The 16154-nt window shown below is 36.7% G+C and overlaps 1 protein-coding gene across 1 annotated transcript in view; it reads right to left on the minus strand.

Annotated features, from left to right (window-relative positions):
- Positions 1–16154, minus strand: part of ARHGAP15 (Rho GTPase activating protein 15) — a 604198-nt gene that overhangs the window by 126094 nt on the left and 461950 nt on the right. Inside the window, exon 12 of the mRNA XM_029224609.1 lies at positions 1225–1359. Within this exon, the coding sequence (XP_029080442.1) occupies positions 1225–1359 (135 nt within the window). The remainder of the gene's footprint in view (positions 1–1224; positions 1360–16154) is intronic.

Here is a 16154-nt window from a genome sequence, read left to right on the forward strand (position 1 = left end):
ATTTAAAGCACTGCTACTCTATTCAACAACAACAACATCTGAAATTGTGAGCAGGCAGCAAGAGAAAGACCTTGGGAGAATAAGCTCTGCTTTATTCTTCTTGATATCATTTTGCCAGAGCTTTAAACAAGCGTGAAGACTTTTGTGAAATGAAAAACAGAATAAAAGGGCATATTGAGGGGCTGTTTCCAACAGGCTCCCCATATCCCACTCCCCCTAATGGGAACACTGTACACACAGCCATCCAAGATCAGACCTCCTAAGTAGAGCACTTTTTTTTCTTGGAGATTATTCTCATTTGGACTTTAATTAAGCTCCTGCCAGGCTTGCAAGCTTTTTAATTTTACCTTTCTTTCTTCTTTCTTTTTCCTCCTTGAATCAGCTTGCTTGCCAGGAAACTTTTTCCAAGCTGTCACAATCATAGTAAGTACACCCTAAGATGTTAAATTTAGAGATGTACTAATCGTTGCTGCTCCGAGAATCAAAAGCAGAAGTTTCCTTGCATTTGGAAAGATTTTCATTCATTCATTCATTCGTTTTTACGTGTGTGTGCGCACGCGCGTGTGCGTGTGTTATGAATGAGAAAATAAGAGAAAGGAAGTTTCAGGGAGTATACAACGACTATTGGCTAGTAAGTGATACAACTCAACCTCCCATAAGGCCACCAGCTTAACAGAAGAAACTTTCCATTACTTAATTTAATATTCACACTGTTTGTACGCAAATTGTAGCCAACTCTTTACTAGTGTTGGTGGGTGTAGGGTGAGCAAGCCTTGAGAAGGTGATGCCTCAGCTGATGATCTAACACCTCTTTAATGAAATGTAATAGTTAATTCACTTCGGTTCTTTTTCAAAATCTCCTTGAACTCAGTTAAACTCACTGTGATTCTGAAAGTATAAAGGTAGGGGCTAGGGAGGCGGAAGGTGGCCCCTGTAAAGCAGATTGCATGAGAAGCTATTTTCATTTGAGGAGGCTTAGTTGAAAACTGGCCACCCTAAACAGGATGCCTTCTTCTTTTTTTCTTAATTTTTCAAAACACTTAGATAATATTGCAGAAATAAGAATAAGCCATCAAAAACACCAAAACTAAAATGAAAGCTGTGGAGCATTGGGGATATTATCATCACCATGATTGCTATTATCACCATTCTTATTATTTACTTAATAGCAATTCCACACTGCCAGGTTATTGCACCAACCGCTCCTGTCTGTAAGGTACTTACTGATCGCCTCCACAAACCGCTCAAAGAAGCCGTAAGGGAAGAGCGGCTCAGGCAGCTCCCGGAAAAACATCTTCAGTGCTCCGGTGACAACGTGGATGTCCTCCCACTGGCTGTCGTCCAAATTCAGCTTCTCTTCTGGGAAAACACGAGGAGAAATGGAACAACTGGTTTTAATGAAACAATTACAAGACACTAATTATTATGTTAATGTTTGCCTGCTATCATCAGCAACCGTTAACAGCCTTCTGCACCTAGAGGTTTGGTGCTGTGCATGGTTTTTTTTTTTTTTTTTTTTTCCTTTTTTCCGTAGGACGGGAACATTTTCAATGGAATACCATCTGTAGGAGTGCAGCTAACAAAAAACAAGAGACACAAAGAGACAGTGCCATTGACACAGTATGTCAGATACATTTATTCCCATAATGCATCAGTATGAAAATTAGCATCACAGCTCAACATGATTCAAAGCTATTTGGTTTTGAGGCCGAGGGGCTAAGAGTTGCCAATGATGGCCGGCTCAAGGGACCGGCCTAAAGGCCTTGCTGAGCCAACAGGAGACATATGCTAAACATGGCAATAGAAAATGAGTTATTGCTTTACATGTGTTAGCCTTGCTATGTACAAGGGAATAACGGGTAACACTTTTTTCCTTTTTTCACTGAATATAAAGTCAGCAAGGAATAGAATAGTGAGTGAGAAAGGATATTAATTCCTTCTTACTGCTTCAAAAATATCTTTTTTTAGTTTTCATCTCAGCAAGGAAAATGTGCCCAGCAACAATATTAGACAGACCCCTGTTGGCCTACGTAGGCTATGCAAAGCTGTCAAAAATGATAACACACTAAAGACAAACCACAAGTGCTTACCAACTCCTCTTAGAAATAACGGAAATGTTTGCTTGGGAAGCTTGAGTGAGTTGAGACATTTAAATATTAAAGAAAATAAAGGCCACAATAAAGTTCTTAGAAGAAATAAAGAGGCGCTGGGCAATTATTTCCTTCCTTTTCGTCTTCAGTATGAAAGTCTGGAATCATTCTCACCCAAAAAGTGGATGTAATAGGGTCTGAAAGTGACATCTTTGCATACAACTAAAAGGAAGCAGGCATAAAAGCATTGCTGCTGATCCACAGCATTTGTCTTTCTGAACGTACAACACAGAAAAGATTTTGGATTCTGGGCTTAATGAAAACTAAAGCTAGTCATTCTGGACAACCTGGGGGTTAATGGGAAAGCAGAGTATCTTGGCAAGAACTTAATAGGTATTTGGTCAACTAGAATTGTGTTTCCTTACCGATGTCTGAAGCTCACATTCAGATGCTTGCTTGTGTCAGTTTTATGAATGCAGAGGAGAATTGACACCAAAAATGTAAGAAAAGCTGAGAATTGTCACTATAGGGGATCTCTGCATGGGCTGTTCTGCTAATAGTCTTCATGTCCTTTTAAAAATATTAGCCGAAATCTTTATCAGATCTTTTTTTCTAAATGGACTATTATTCCCAGGGCTAGTAAGTTATGTTCCTGCTCAATTGGCTGTTTGCAAAGAGAAGGAATGAAGGTGAATCTGTTTATTTCAGACGGGCTATTTTCTTCTCCCCTTTCAGCCTTCATTCCTACCTCGGCCATAACACAATAATTTGATCCACAACAAAATCAGCAGAGGAGACCTTCTTTCTGCCCTGCAATCATTTTTGATTGATTGTATTTCAACAATTAGTCTTTTATTTGGCTACACACTATTGAAATAGGACGACAGCATCTTAGCAGGCCAGCTTTAAACAGTCAACTGTTAACAATAGCATCAAAAAGGGAGACCTGATGGGGTTTACTGTCACTTTAAAGAACGGGTTTTTCACGTTGTTGAAATCTGTCAGATATTTTGAAATGTCCCTCTCACTATGGTGCCACACCCCCTGCGTGCCCTTATAATAAAATTGGTTTTACTCCTGATTAAATCATTTTCTCCCTACCCACTACCATACTTCTCATAATGGACCTGTGCGTTCTACAGCTGGTGTTCTTCCCATGGTACCAATTCTTACTTTATCTTTTAAGCACTTTGCTGCTAAGATCTCATGCAGAGTGCTTATGTTTTGTTAAGAGCTCCATTCTTAGAGAAATAGCTTAACACATGTTCTAAAAATGTTGTACAACTTATTGCTTAAAGCACATTTAGAAAATGTATAAGTACGGTAGCTTTGGCACTGAACTTTAAGTGGAAACCTAAATAAACACATACACACACACAACACACACACATGTTCACACACACAACTATCTCTACCAAAAATTTATCACAAAAGTCCAATACAAATTGCCGTTTTGGTGCACAGGTTTAAGATCGCCAAATGAAAGTGTTCAGCAGGTAAAAAAAGAGAATGATTTTATCTTGAGCAAGAAAACAATAAGAACAAATAATTGCTTAACTAAAGGCAGATGCCAGTAAACATCAGTTAATTCAATTGACTGTGAAAATGAAATATTTTAATATACATAAAAAGATAATTTACCAGTCAATAAATACCATTTGATTATATCCACTCAAAATGCCATATAACATATCAACTTGTGTTACTTAAACTAGCGTTCCTACTACGTAGTCTTCACTTTAAAAAGATAATTTGTAGCCCCTCAACAAGTAGCTTCAATAAATAATATGGCAAGTGGTTGGAAAGAGTCTTTTGGTATATAATACCTAATTTTTATATTAAGATTTTTTGTGAACAACCAAGGTTAAGATTCCTTGTAAACCAGAGGACTTTAAGGCATATTTTTCAAGGCCACTGTGACTTATTTAAACATGCAGTTGTGTCCATATTTGCACACCTTCTCATGAATCCAATCAGTTCTGAAGATGAAATGAAGATGAAGTGATACGTGTCTCCACGTTAACAGGTATCATTAGGAACACATTTGTATTACCTGATAGGCATTTTCTAACTAATCTGTTGGCAGTGATGATGTCTTCTGCTTCCCCTCTTTTCAATAGAGCAGGATTTCTCAATAGTGAAGCACTGTTGACATTTGGGGATGAGTAATGCTTTGTTATAGGGTCTGTCCTGTGCATTCTAGGATATTTAGTAGCATCCCCGGCCTCAGCCCACTGGATGCCAGTAGCACTTCCCAGGGCTGCTGATGAAAAATATCTCCAGATATTGCCAAATATCTCCTGGCAGTGAAAAGTTATCCCCAGTTGAGAACCACAACAGTGGAGCCTGTAAGAGTCTATAAAAGTTACTCAATAAATATCGATTTATGAAGTTTACCTTAGGTGGGCAGAGAAACAGAAAACTAGATATGTGATATGTGAATCACATATAGATTCACACTAGATATGTGATATGTGAATACTGTTCATATCTTTAATATGAACCTAAGAGTTGGTAATTATTATTGACAAAATAAAAACCTTTTACAGAACAAAATTCAAAATTCATATGACTATATTTCAGGAAGCTTTGCAACAGGAAGAATAACCAACAGTTATTCAGTGCTTACACCATACTAGGGACTATGCTATGCACTTTCCATTTATTATCTAATATAATTTTTTTTCAGTAAGACAATGAGGTACATGCTATTGTTATCATCACCTATTTTACAGATAGGAAAAATGAGGCATGGGTAGATTAAGTAACTTTTCCATGGATGACAAGTAATAAACCCAGGATGTAAGCCTCCCCTCAAAACCACTATGGTCAGACTAATCTTGGCTGGAAGAAGCTGAAAGGATAAAGGCAAATAAATAGCAATTGCCAGTGGTAGTAGATTGACTATTACTTCAAAGATAGTGATTTTTATATTTTATCCCTAAATATCTTACTTGAGGCTACGCTTTTACCTGTAAACTTACTCTGATCTTTCATAATTACTGATTTATAGAAGGAACAGATTCTTATATAAACAGATATAAAGCGAATTGGCAATAAAAAGAAACTGCATTAGGAATGGGACAGAAGATGTAGCAAATTGTTATGTGGTGATGGAGTGAAGAGGAAATATGATAGGGTGAGAAAGAGATTATACAAAACACCAGGTCTGGATTTACCACTAATTCATTGTATATCTATTTATTTATTTGTGAAATGAAGATATTCAGAAGGATAGTTGTTGGTATCAGATGAGAAAATGTGTCTGAAAAACATTTGGAGAGTAAAAAAAAAAAAAAAATATATATATATATATATATATATATATATATATATATATATATATATCTCCAAGACACCAATATGATGAGGAAAGTGAATAAAGGCCAAAAAGGCAAAATACATTAGGGATTAAAGCAATAGAAATACTGTGCAAACATCATAAACCATTCTGGTTGTTTTAGAGGATTTACCTCAGTGGGATGCAATCTATCATATGAACTCAACAAAAACTTTACATGCTGGAGTTCAATACTGGGAAGAAGTCTGGTTGAATCAAGATATCTCACAATTATCATGCTGATAATCTGTGCTGGTCTCTCCTGGCCCTCTACTTAGGCTACCGTAAATTCATTTTGGTCATGGCTTTTCGCTTAAAGCATTTAAACAGAATTGAAGATAGGTTAACCTCCAGAATTCAAAGTCACTATGTGACTTTTATGATATCACAAAAAATATACTTAAATATTGTATCCAAGCATTCAAGTCCATCTTGAGATGTCCTTCCTTGAAGGGACTTTTGTGTATTTTATTTTTTAAATAAAAACTTACCTATATCCAGCTAAAAACTATTATATTTAAAATTTAAAAATTTTGGCAATAGCTATTAGGAATAATCTTTTTTAAAAAGGAGAACTGAAGGATGGACCTTTTGATAGCCACAGTAGGTCATGGTAATTTCCATGGAAAAAGGCACATTTAAATATCACTAATAGCTTAATCAACACTTTCCTCTTGTATTATATATTGCTCTATAGACTGGTGTAACCAGAAGTTGCAATGTCAAGACTGACTTTAACTAAACTCACTGTGTTAACCTAGTATTGGTTGAAATGCAGCTGAAGATAAACTTGGACTATCCAGAATAGAATAGTTATATAAGAATAAAGAGGCACTTCTTTGTGTATTGAAAAACAAGTACATTTTTACCTTGTAGTTTTTAAAGCCCTTTACTAACTTTTATTTTACTGTTGTAATAAAAAAATAAAGAGGAAAAGACAGCCCAGCTTTCACAGGATATGGAGAGAATAGCTCTGATTTCATTAATATAGTGACAAGAACATATTACATCATGAAACTCTCATAAAGGATGTGGTATCTGCTTCCAGTGCAGATGACCACTTGGAAACCTTATCTGAAAGCCCTGCTGGGTACATGAAAGTCACATCATGAATGAAAGAGATGCCAGAGAGACTACTGATCTGAAAAATAATAATATGTTTGTCCAGAAAATCAAACTGGTAGATATGAAAGTGGATAAAACATACTGTTTATCTATAAGGATATGGCTGATTTTGAGTTTAGCATTTAAAGGAGTGGATCAAAAGGAAGTTGGTTGAATCATTTGACTAGCTCGACCTTTCCTGTTGTGTTGGCTCCTTAAAGTGACAGTTCAATCTGATTTCTAGTGGATTAGAGAGGTTCCAAATTCTCAAACACAGTGATATAAACCCCGTGCCAAAACCATCCTCTTTCCACGCTGCACTCGCTAAAGCCCCTCCTATAACACCTTGGGTACAACATGAGACTTCAGTGAGGACAATATCTTTGAAAACTAGACTGGTTGACCAGTTAATCTGTTTGTTCACTTAGTTTTTATTAAGCAAATATAGATTGAATGGAGACTACATACCAGGAACTGTATTTTGTGCCTTTCAAAGATACAGCTTTTGAGGCTGCTTTATATTCCTCAAAGGAGAGGGCTTTACCAGGTGCTCAGAAATACTACTCAGGTGAAAATAAATTAGGTTCTAGACATTTGACATCTTATTTCTGTCCCCTAGAATAATACTCTTTTGACCTTAATGAAAAGCAGGGACAAATTCACCCCCCAAATGTGCCTTATGTTTCTTATGGGCTGAATTGTGTCCCCCCACCCCCGTGAATGATTTGTAGTCTCAACCCCCTGTACCCCATCATGTCACTGTATTTGGAGATAGAGCCTTTAAAGAGGTAATTAAGGTAAAATGAGATGATATGGATGGCCTTATTCCAGTATGACTGGTGTCTTTATAAGAAGAGGAGATTGGGACACAGACATGCACAAAAGGAAGACCATGTGAAGACATAGGAAGAAGACACGCATCCATAAGCTAAGGAGAGAGGCCTCAGAAGAAAGCAACCTTGCCAACACCTTGATCCTGGTCTTCTAGCCTCTGGAACAGAGAGGAAATACATTTCTGTTGTTTAATCCCCCACACCCCCATCCCCCCTAGTCTGTGACACTTTGTTATGGCAGCCCTAGAAAACGAATACGATGTCCAAAAGATTCTGTGCAGAGAAAGATGTCATGTTCCTAGATCATATCTAGACATTTTCTCAACACATGGGCTATGCCACACTTATGAAATATTATAGACAACAGAAAGAGCTGTTTAGGTAATTCAAATTAAATAAAAATAATTATCTAGATTCTGAGAAAGGGTTTGAAGGTGGAATAAGTTGAATAATTGCTTGCCTATTCAAGATCAACCTAACTATTTCTAATTACTTGATCTATAAACATGCAGGATACTCTCTAGCATGGCTCCCAGACAAAGAATAAAATCACGATTGCTATTTTCTTACTCACTCTTTTTTCCAGCTACTACTTCAAGAGTAGAAATAGTTCATTGCTGCTATAGACCAAGACATGAAATACTAGGGAAAATTTAAAAACTTCTCAGGAAAACTCAACACAAGCCAAATCAACTCTCTATGGCCATGGTATCTATCAAAGAAGGAGGAAAGTGGTTTTAAATATGAAACTTCATATTCCAAAACCAAAGAGATGTATTCCTTACAATGTATCACAGTAACCTCCAGGAAGCTATTAGGATGCTTACATTTGAAAATGGTGACTTTACTGTAAGAGGAGATGGTTTGACCTATGAAGAGAATGGGCACTTTTGCCACCTGGTCTACCAAATCCAGTTTTGTGTGGCCCCCTTGCAGTAGGAAAGAGGGAGGAACCAAGAAAATAAGCAGGAATTCTCTAAGATACTAAAACCTTATTCATAGAAGCTTTTATTTCTTAAATCCACTGGGATATTTTGGCATGCCATGTTAGCTTGCTTTCTATGGACTTCATGCTGTGCATATTTCTTTGGAAATCACTTAAGAAGCCCAAGGCATGCAAATAATGTCACAGGCTAATATGAAATATCTTTCGTTACTCTCTTTGAAGGTGGTGAAGCAGCCTTCTACTATATCCAATACAGGAACTGAGTCAGGAATGAGTATGTCTTATTTTTATTTTTCCTCAGATTTCATCAGAATGTAAATAATAACATAATAAATAGGTACAACTGAAATTTGTGAAGCAAGCGCCACAGATGGAAAGTATAACAAATGTGTCATTGCTTTGTGCGTTTTTAATTTTATAACGGCATAACATAAAACATCTCCCCACCATCATAACTCCATGTATAATGCCATCTTATAAAATGATGTTACTGACATTATGCTTCTCTCCAGGCTTCTAGGTTTTTTTGTCTAGGCATCTGAGGAGAGGTAGCCCTGTTCAGACTCTAACAACAACAATGACAAAAATGAATTGACTTTATTTGTTAGGATCATAAATATTAAAAAGGATGCATTTCATGATACCAATATATATTTCTTTAATTACTTTCTTACTCAGAGCTTCCAACACTGCTCTTAATTCCATGCAGTCAAAGGCTTTTTGTGCTCTGCAGACACTATACACAATGGTTCGTTTTATTTGACTGTCTTCTCCAAACAGATTCTGAATTTACTTGAATTCCATGGATGATTTCATACATTACATACTCCAAAGGGTAGAGAATCCGTAGGATTAAATTTCAACAGAGTCATTTTTGAAAGTTTTCTTTGTTATCGGCTCTAAGTTTCAACACTATTGCTATTTGTTCTCTCCAAGTTATATTACATTTGTAAATACGAAGCGGAAGGTCAGATCAAAACATATCTCATAATGATATCTAGGAAATAAACGTAACTAAGTCCTATAAATACCCATATACAGATAACATGTCTATTGTAGGTATATGCACATATACAGAGTTACTTAATGTATTGTTTCCTCACTTGTCTAATGAGAACTGTCATCTCTCCCTCCTAATTTTGTGTGAGAATTCAGTGAAGTAATATACGTAAAAGTTCTAGCACAGGTTTGTTATAACATTATTAGAAAATTTATTTGGACATTATCTTCTTTGTCAGCCAGACTTTGGAAAATATTTCCAGAATTTAATATACTTTCTTGCTTAAACTATTCCTTTTACTACACGGTTGGTGTACATGGGGTTAGCAATGGTATTATTTAGCAGGAAAAAGACTGGGCTTTTTACTCATTTAGAAGTCTCTTGTCTGGAAATATTCTGTCAGAAAAATAGAAATAAAAGGATAACAAAAATCAATAAAATAGAAACAAAATGGATAGAGTAAGACAGTGCCACTCTTATTTCTTGAAACCATTTTACACCTGGATAGGACAAAAATTAGTTGTCAATTAAAGACAACCAAAACGAAGAGACGATTTCTAGCAGTTATTGAGGATAATATTTTTTCATATAAGTTATCTTTATTAATTGATCCATGGTAGTAGTTGAGTAAATTTTCTACTTCATATCACAAGAATAGCCAGAACTCTGCAAAGGTACATACAATAAGAGTGGAAGATTCATAAATTTTACAACTACTTGCATTAAGTTAGGATAGCTAGAGATCTATGCAAAACTTTCTTTGTGAAACCACACGATAACACTATCTTCTTAATTCTGCATCTGTACAATATTTCAAGCCCAGAATAGTGACATAGATTCTTTAATGGACCTACCTATTATCAATAACTGCTTTTGGTTTTTTCTTTGTGAATGAAAAGTTTTAGAGATTTTTTTTCCCACCTCAAAAGAGAGTCTGCCTGTCTGACACCAGAGGCCTCCAATTATGAAGCACAAAATTACTCTTGTGTTCCTTTCTACCATGACTTTGAAGAATCATAATTCATACAAATAATTCACAATGAGGGTTGTTTTTATTGCAAAGTAGCTATAAAAACTAGTTGATAAAAATTGTCAAAACACCTAATAAGATGATACTCAAAAACCTACAATTGTTTAATATGAAGTGTGTGCTTATCGTCTTTTGAACACTTTTATTTATTTTATTTTGAAATAATATATTTACAGGAAGTTAAACATACATGAGTATACTGCAAAAGTCTCTTTCTAGTCTATCCTTAGCTACCTAGTTTACACCTCTACAGAAAACCTATATTGTCAATTTCCCATGTATCCTTTCAAAGATGTTTTCTATACTCAAGCAACATTATCCTCAACTACCACTTTTTAAAAAAACACTAACAGTGGGTAAGCTGGGACAAAGTGAGAGAGTGGCATGGACATATATACTCTACCAAACGTAAAATAGCTAGCTAGTGGGAAGCAGCCGCATAGCACAGGGAGATCGGCTCGTTGCTTTGTGACCACCTAGAGGGGTGGGATAGGGAGGGTGTGAGGGAGATGCAAGAGGGAGGGGATATGGGGATATGTATACATATAGCTGATTCACTTTGTTATACAGCAGAAACTGACCCACCATTGTAAAGCAATTATACTCCAATAAAGGCGTTAAAAAAAAACCCAAAACACTAACAGTGATATCTATGCACTGTTCTGCATTTGATTCTTTTCACTTGACTGTATATCATAGAGATTATTCAAAATTGGGACACAGAGAGTATTCTCTTTCTTTTTTTTACAGCTGCATATTTACTTTAATGGGTGTACAATAACTAACCAGTTTCCAAATGTCAAATATTTTTCATAGTGCTAATGTGAACAATCTTGCACTTAGATCATTTATATCTCAGTATGTATCTGTGTGAGTAGAACAAATTCCTAGACCTGGAATTTCTAGGTAAAAAGTTGTGTGTATATTTTAAACTATTGATAGACCTTGCCAAGTTATCCTCATAGCCAGTGAACCAATTTATGTTACCATCACAATATTTGAGAAACTATGGTTGATTGGGAATATATATTCATTACTGCCTGTAACTCTTCTCAGATGCCCATGAATAAATTGTGCCTTTGACTGTATAGTTGAAAAAATACATAACAAAGAGTAAAATGAGGAAAGAAACAGACTAAAAATGTATATAAAGTCTTTGTTAAACATAAGAGAGACTTGTGAGAGATGTAACTTCTGATAAAGAAAAGTCTGAATATTTAACACAATTGATGTTTAATAAATATATAACAATAATACAGTTGATCCTTAAACAACCTGGGTTTGAACTGCAAGGGTTTACTTATACACAAATTTTTTTCAGTAGTAAATACTACAGTGCTACACGACCCGTGGTTGGTTGAATCAGCGGATGCAGAACCGCAGTTACAGAGGAACTGCATATATGGAGGGTGGATTATAAATTATAGTCCGATTTTCAACTGCATGGAGGGTCTGCCACACCTACTCCTTGAATTGCTCAAGGGTCAACTGTAACTACAAACAAAAAATAAACCCAATAACAATGACTGTCTTCTGATGAAATAAAAATATAAATAGGAACAAAGTCAAATAAAAGAAAAAGGATTGAGCATGCTGAAAATGAAATGAATGAATGGAATTCCATCAATTATGTCAATTTCAGCAATACATTTATAGTGTAAAGTGAAACAAACCCATCAATCAAATAAATTAATATATTCACTCATTAAAAAATAAAACACCTATAAGATGTCAGATGTGCTAAGTGCAAGAGGTATGGGTGGGAAGGCAGTTATAAATGAGGATCGAAATATATCTAAAAAATGGTATATAATCTCTTAAAGTCTGACAGTTCTTAAGTTCTCTAACATCACTACTAGGATTGTGCTGTCTCTAGGGAAGGAGCTACCCCCTTTAATTTTATTTTTTTAATTTTATTTATTTATTTAAATTTTTTTGCCCCCTTTAATTTATATTTGCTTCATTAGTACACAGACACGCTCAATTAGTTGCTTAATAAGTACCTTTTAAATAAAGACGATGATGATGATGATAACTATATAAACTTCCAAGTCTGAGAGTTATCTACAGCTCCTCTTGTAGAAAAATAGGAAGACATCATTTGCTATGGTCTCAGGTGACCTGTTAGTAGTAAACACATTTCCCAGCAGCCTAGGCAGTTCTGGCCCATATGAGCCTCTCCCCTCTCTGTAGAGCAGAGATGTACTTAGGCTAACTTCACCACACATGTTCTCACACAAGAAAGTCAGTGGAGGAAGCTGTAAATGGAGGAGTGATGTAAATGGAGGAGTGATGTAAATGGAAAGATACAGGCTTCTTCGGCCAGGTGCTCTTCTCCTTGCTCTTCTTCTCTTCCAATCTAACATGAAACAAATCTGTGGCACTAACTCCTGGGTCTCTGCCTCTGGTTCCTGATGTCACCCATGTCTATGCTGCCAATCTTAACGCTGGCCTACAATCTGCTTCATTTCAGATCCTGTTAGCTATGTTACTCATCCTAGCCTGGTAATCCCATGACTCCTGGGGCATACCCTAAATAATTTAACTACAGCAGTCTCCTTTCATCTTTGGTTCCCGCTTTCCGCAGCTACCTGCAGTCAACCACAGTCTGAAAATACCAAGTGATAAATTTTAGAGAGAAATAGTTCATAAATTTTAAGTTACCAGTCATTCTGAGTAGCTTGATGAAACCTCACCCAGTGCTGCTTGGTCCCCCCAGGACCTGAATCTTCCCTTTGTCTAGCGTAGCCTCCGTTAGTCAACTAGTAGCCATCTCGATTATCAGATTGACTGTCACGATATCACAGTGCTTGTCTTCAAGTCACCCTTATTTTACTTAATACTGGCCCCAAAGCACAAGAGTGGTGATGTTGGCAATTCGGATATGCCAAAGAGAAGCCATAAAGTGCTCCCTCTAAGTGAAAAGGTAAAAGTTCTAGACTTAATAAGGAAAGACAAAGAGTTGTATGCTGAAGTTACTAAGGCCTGTGGTAAGAATGGACCTTCTATTCGTGAAATTGTGAAAAAGGAAAAATAAATTCATGCTAGTCTTACTGTTGTACCTCAAACTGCCGAACTTGCGGCCACGGTGCTTGGTGAGTGCTTAGTTAAGATGGAAAAGGCATTAAATTTGTACAATGAGATATTTTGTGCGTGTGAGAGAGACCACATTCACGTAACTTTTAATTCAGCATATTGTTATAATTGTTCCTGTGCATTGGCAGGAGTGAGCAGGATGGATCAGAATGAGTATATGGACGAGAGGTGGTGGGTCCAAGAGGTACCAGGAGCAAGGAGCTCAGCTGAGAGGCTCTGTTGTGTTAAAATACTGCATATTTACTGTGGAAAAACAATATTTTAAAGGAAGTCAGGAAATAAGAGAGAAAAACTCAGGTGTATTCATGAAACCATTGCACAGCGGAGAAAGACGTCTAGAGAACTGATGGTTAGGCATGTACAAAGGATTAAAGTTCAGAGACAATTACTGTGTATCACATTTATCATAAGTTTGAGGAAGTCAAAATATTCTATTTTCCTGAAGTTTATAAAGATCTGCTGGTGGTTGGAAAGTGAGAATCCGTTTGGATTATATGACCAGACGTAAGACTTCAATGGTGTTTCAGTATCACGCGCTGCTTTACCGACTCTACAAAAGGGAATTATAATTAATTGGATTATGCTGGTCTCCACACGCCGATTGTAAGAAAAGAAAGTATAAAAGTGTAACTATTGCTAACAGGTCATACCTATCATCAATCATGGGATTTGCTTTTTACTTACCAATAAGATTAATTCCTTCTTTACAATCTTTCAATTTGAAGCCGTTTTAATTACAGAGTTTAGAAAATTCAAAGGAAAAGGCAAACCTACTTTCAATGTATTATTAATAATTGATCTCATCTTTATTCATCTTTATAATGAGGGAAAAAGAAATGGATGGTTTATTTATTGTTTAGAAGATTTTTACTTACTTAAGATCCCTTTGCAATCTTTTCTGAATTTCAATTTAATTTAAAAATTTTTGTACTTGATTTCTGTAAAGTGCTAAGCCTGGGGCTATGTTTCTGGGGATTCATGGAGATGTGGTCTTTGTTTTCAGGGAACTTAACATCTAATAAAGGACTTTGGTCTGCAAACCCCAAATGTCATTACATGGCTAAGTGGAGTGTTAGATTAAAGGTATGAACTACTAAACATAATATCTTTGAGCCCTTCTCAGGCACTATTCTAAGTGCTTCACGTGTATTAAGTTATTTTACCTTCACATTAACACATGCTATAGGTGCTATTATTTGTTCAGTTTTACTGATAAGGAGATGGGTCCAGAGATTAAGTAATTTGTCCAAGTTCACTCAGGTATTTAGCTAGAGTCAAGTCAGTCTGGCTCCAAGCCTTCAGAACCCTTAGTCCCTATGCTAGCACAGAGTATGAGCTGGTTCATTCTGACTAGGGTGACAGATGAAATTTCTTTAAGGCAATGGCAGTAAGGGATTCATAGGATTCTGATGGACTGAGATGGGTAAGGAAGGATGTTCTAGGTCATACAAATGTGGCCTCAGGACTAGCCATACTGGCATCACACAGGACATTGTTAGAAGTGAAAATTAACAAACCATATCGGACCTACTGAATCAGAATCTCTGGGGTGCAGCTGGCCATCTGTGATTTAACAAGTCCTCCCAGTGATTCTGATGCATGCATGCTAAAGGCTGAGAGCCACGGTTTCTAGCAAACAGATACGAAATGGAAGAAAGTTTGATTATTGTCAAGCAGCCTCTTTATGGCTAGTGCAAAGATGGGTTGTGAAATGTGGTGAGAACTTAGCTTGGAAGTCGACTGCCTTCACTTCCATGCTGAGAGATTAAATGTTCTTCTTTAGACAAGAGAGAACCATCAAAAGTTTGAGTGGGGAGATAATACCATTCAGACTGTATTTAATGGACACAGTATTTGAGAAATAAAAAGGTAGGAATACGCAAATTATTTAGGAAGCTATTGCTGTAGTTCAAGGCACCATGAAGGCCGAAACTAAGTGGTTTTTGTAGAAACGCAAAGAGGCTGAGTATGTGAGGCCTTAAAATGTAATGAAAGCAGTGGTGGTAAAGGGAAAAGAGAATCAAGTGAAACTATTGTTTCTAGCTAGAAGGATGTTGATGTGTTGACATAGTTGTCTTGTATTAGACACCTGAGAAAGAGTGGCTAGGATTTTTTTTTTTTTTTTTTTTTTGTGGTACGCGGGCCTCTCACTGTTGTAGCCTCTCCCGTTGCGGAGCACAGGCTCCGGATGCGCAGGCTCAGCGGCCATGGCTCACGGACCCAGCCGCTCCGCGGCATGTGGGATCTTCCCGGACCAGGGCACGAACCCGTGTCCCCTGCATCGGCTGGCGGACTCTCAACCACTGCGCCACCAGGGAAGCCCTAGGATTTTTTGTTCACTCAATTTGTTCTCAACAAGAAGATGCTAGGGAGTATGAGTTTGGTTTGGGTATGCTATTGACATTTTCAGGTGGCAATGTCCAATAGACATTGGGATATTTGAATATGAAGCTTAGCAAAGGGGATAAAGATTGACTAGGTCAATTTGAGAATTATCAACATAGAAGTAAAAGTTGAATAACAATGATTACTACAGTAATGACAACAAAAGCCGTTAACCGAGCACCTTTCATGTGCCAGTCACTATGATAGGCACTTTACACACATGATCTTACTTAACTTCCACAGCAATCAAGGAATGTAGTACTATCCTCACTTAACATGTTAAGATGTAAGGACCAGAGAAATTAACTTGTTCAAGTTCATACAAGAAGT

This window comes from Monodon monoceros, unplaced genomic scaffold (genome assembly GCF_005190385.1).
Source record: "Monodon monoceros isolate NGI ecotype Baffin Bay Population unplaced genomic scaffold, NGI_Narwhal_1 Super_Scaffold_16, whole genome shotgun sequence".
NCBI lineage: Eukaryota > Metazoa > Chordata > Mammalia > Artiodactyla > Monodontidae > Monodon > Monodon monoceros.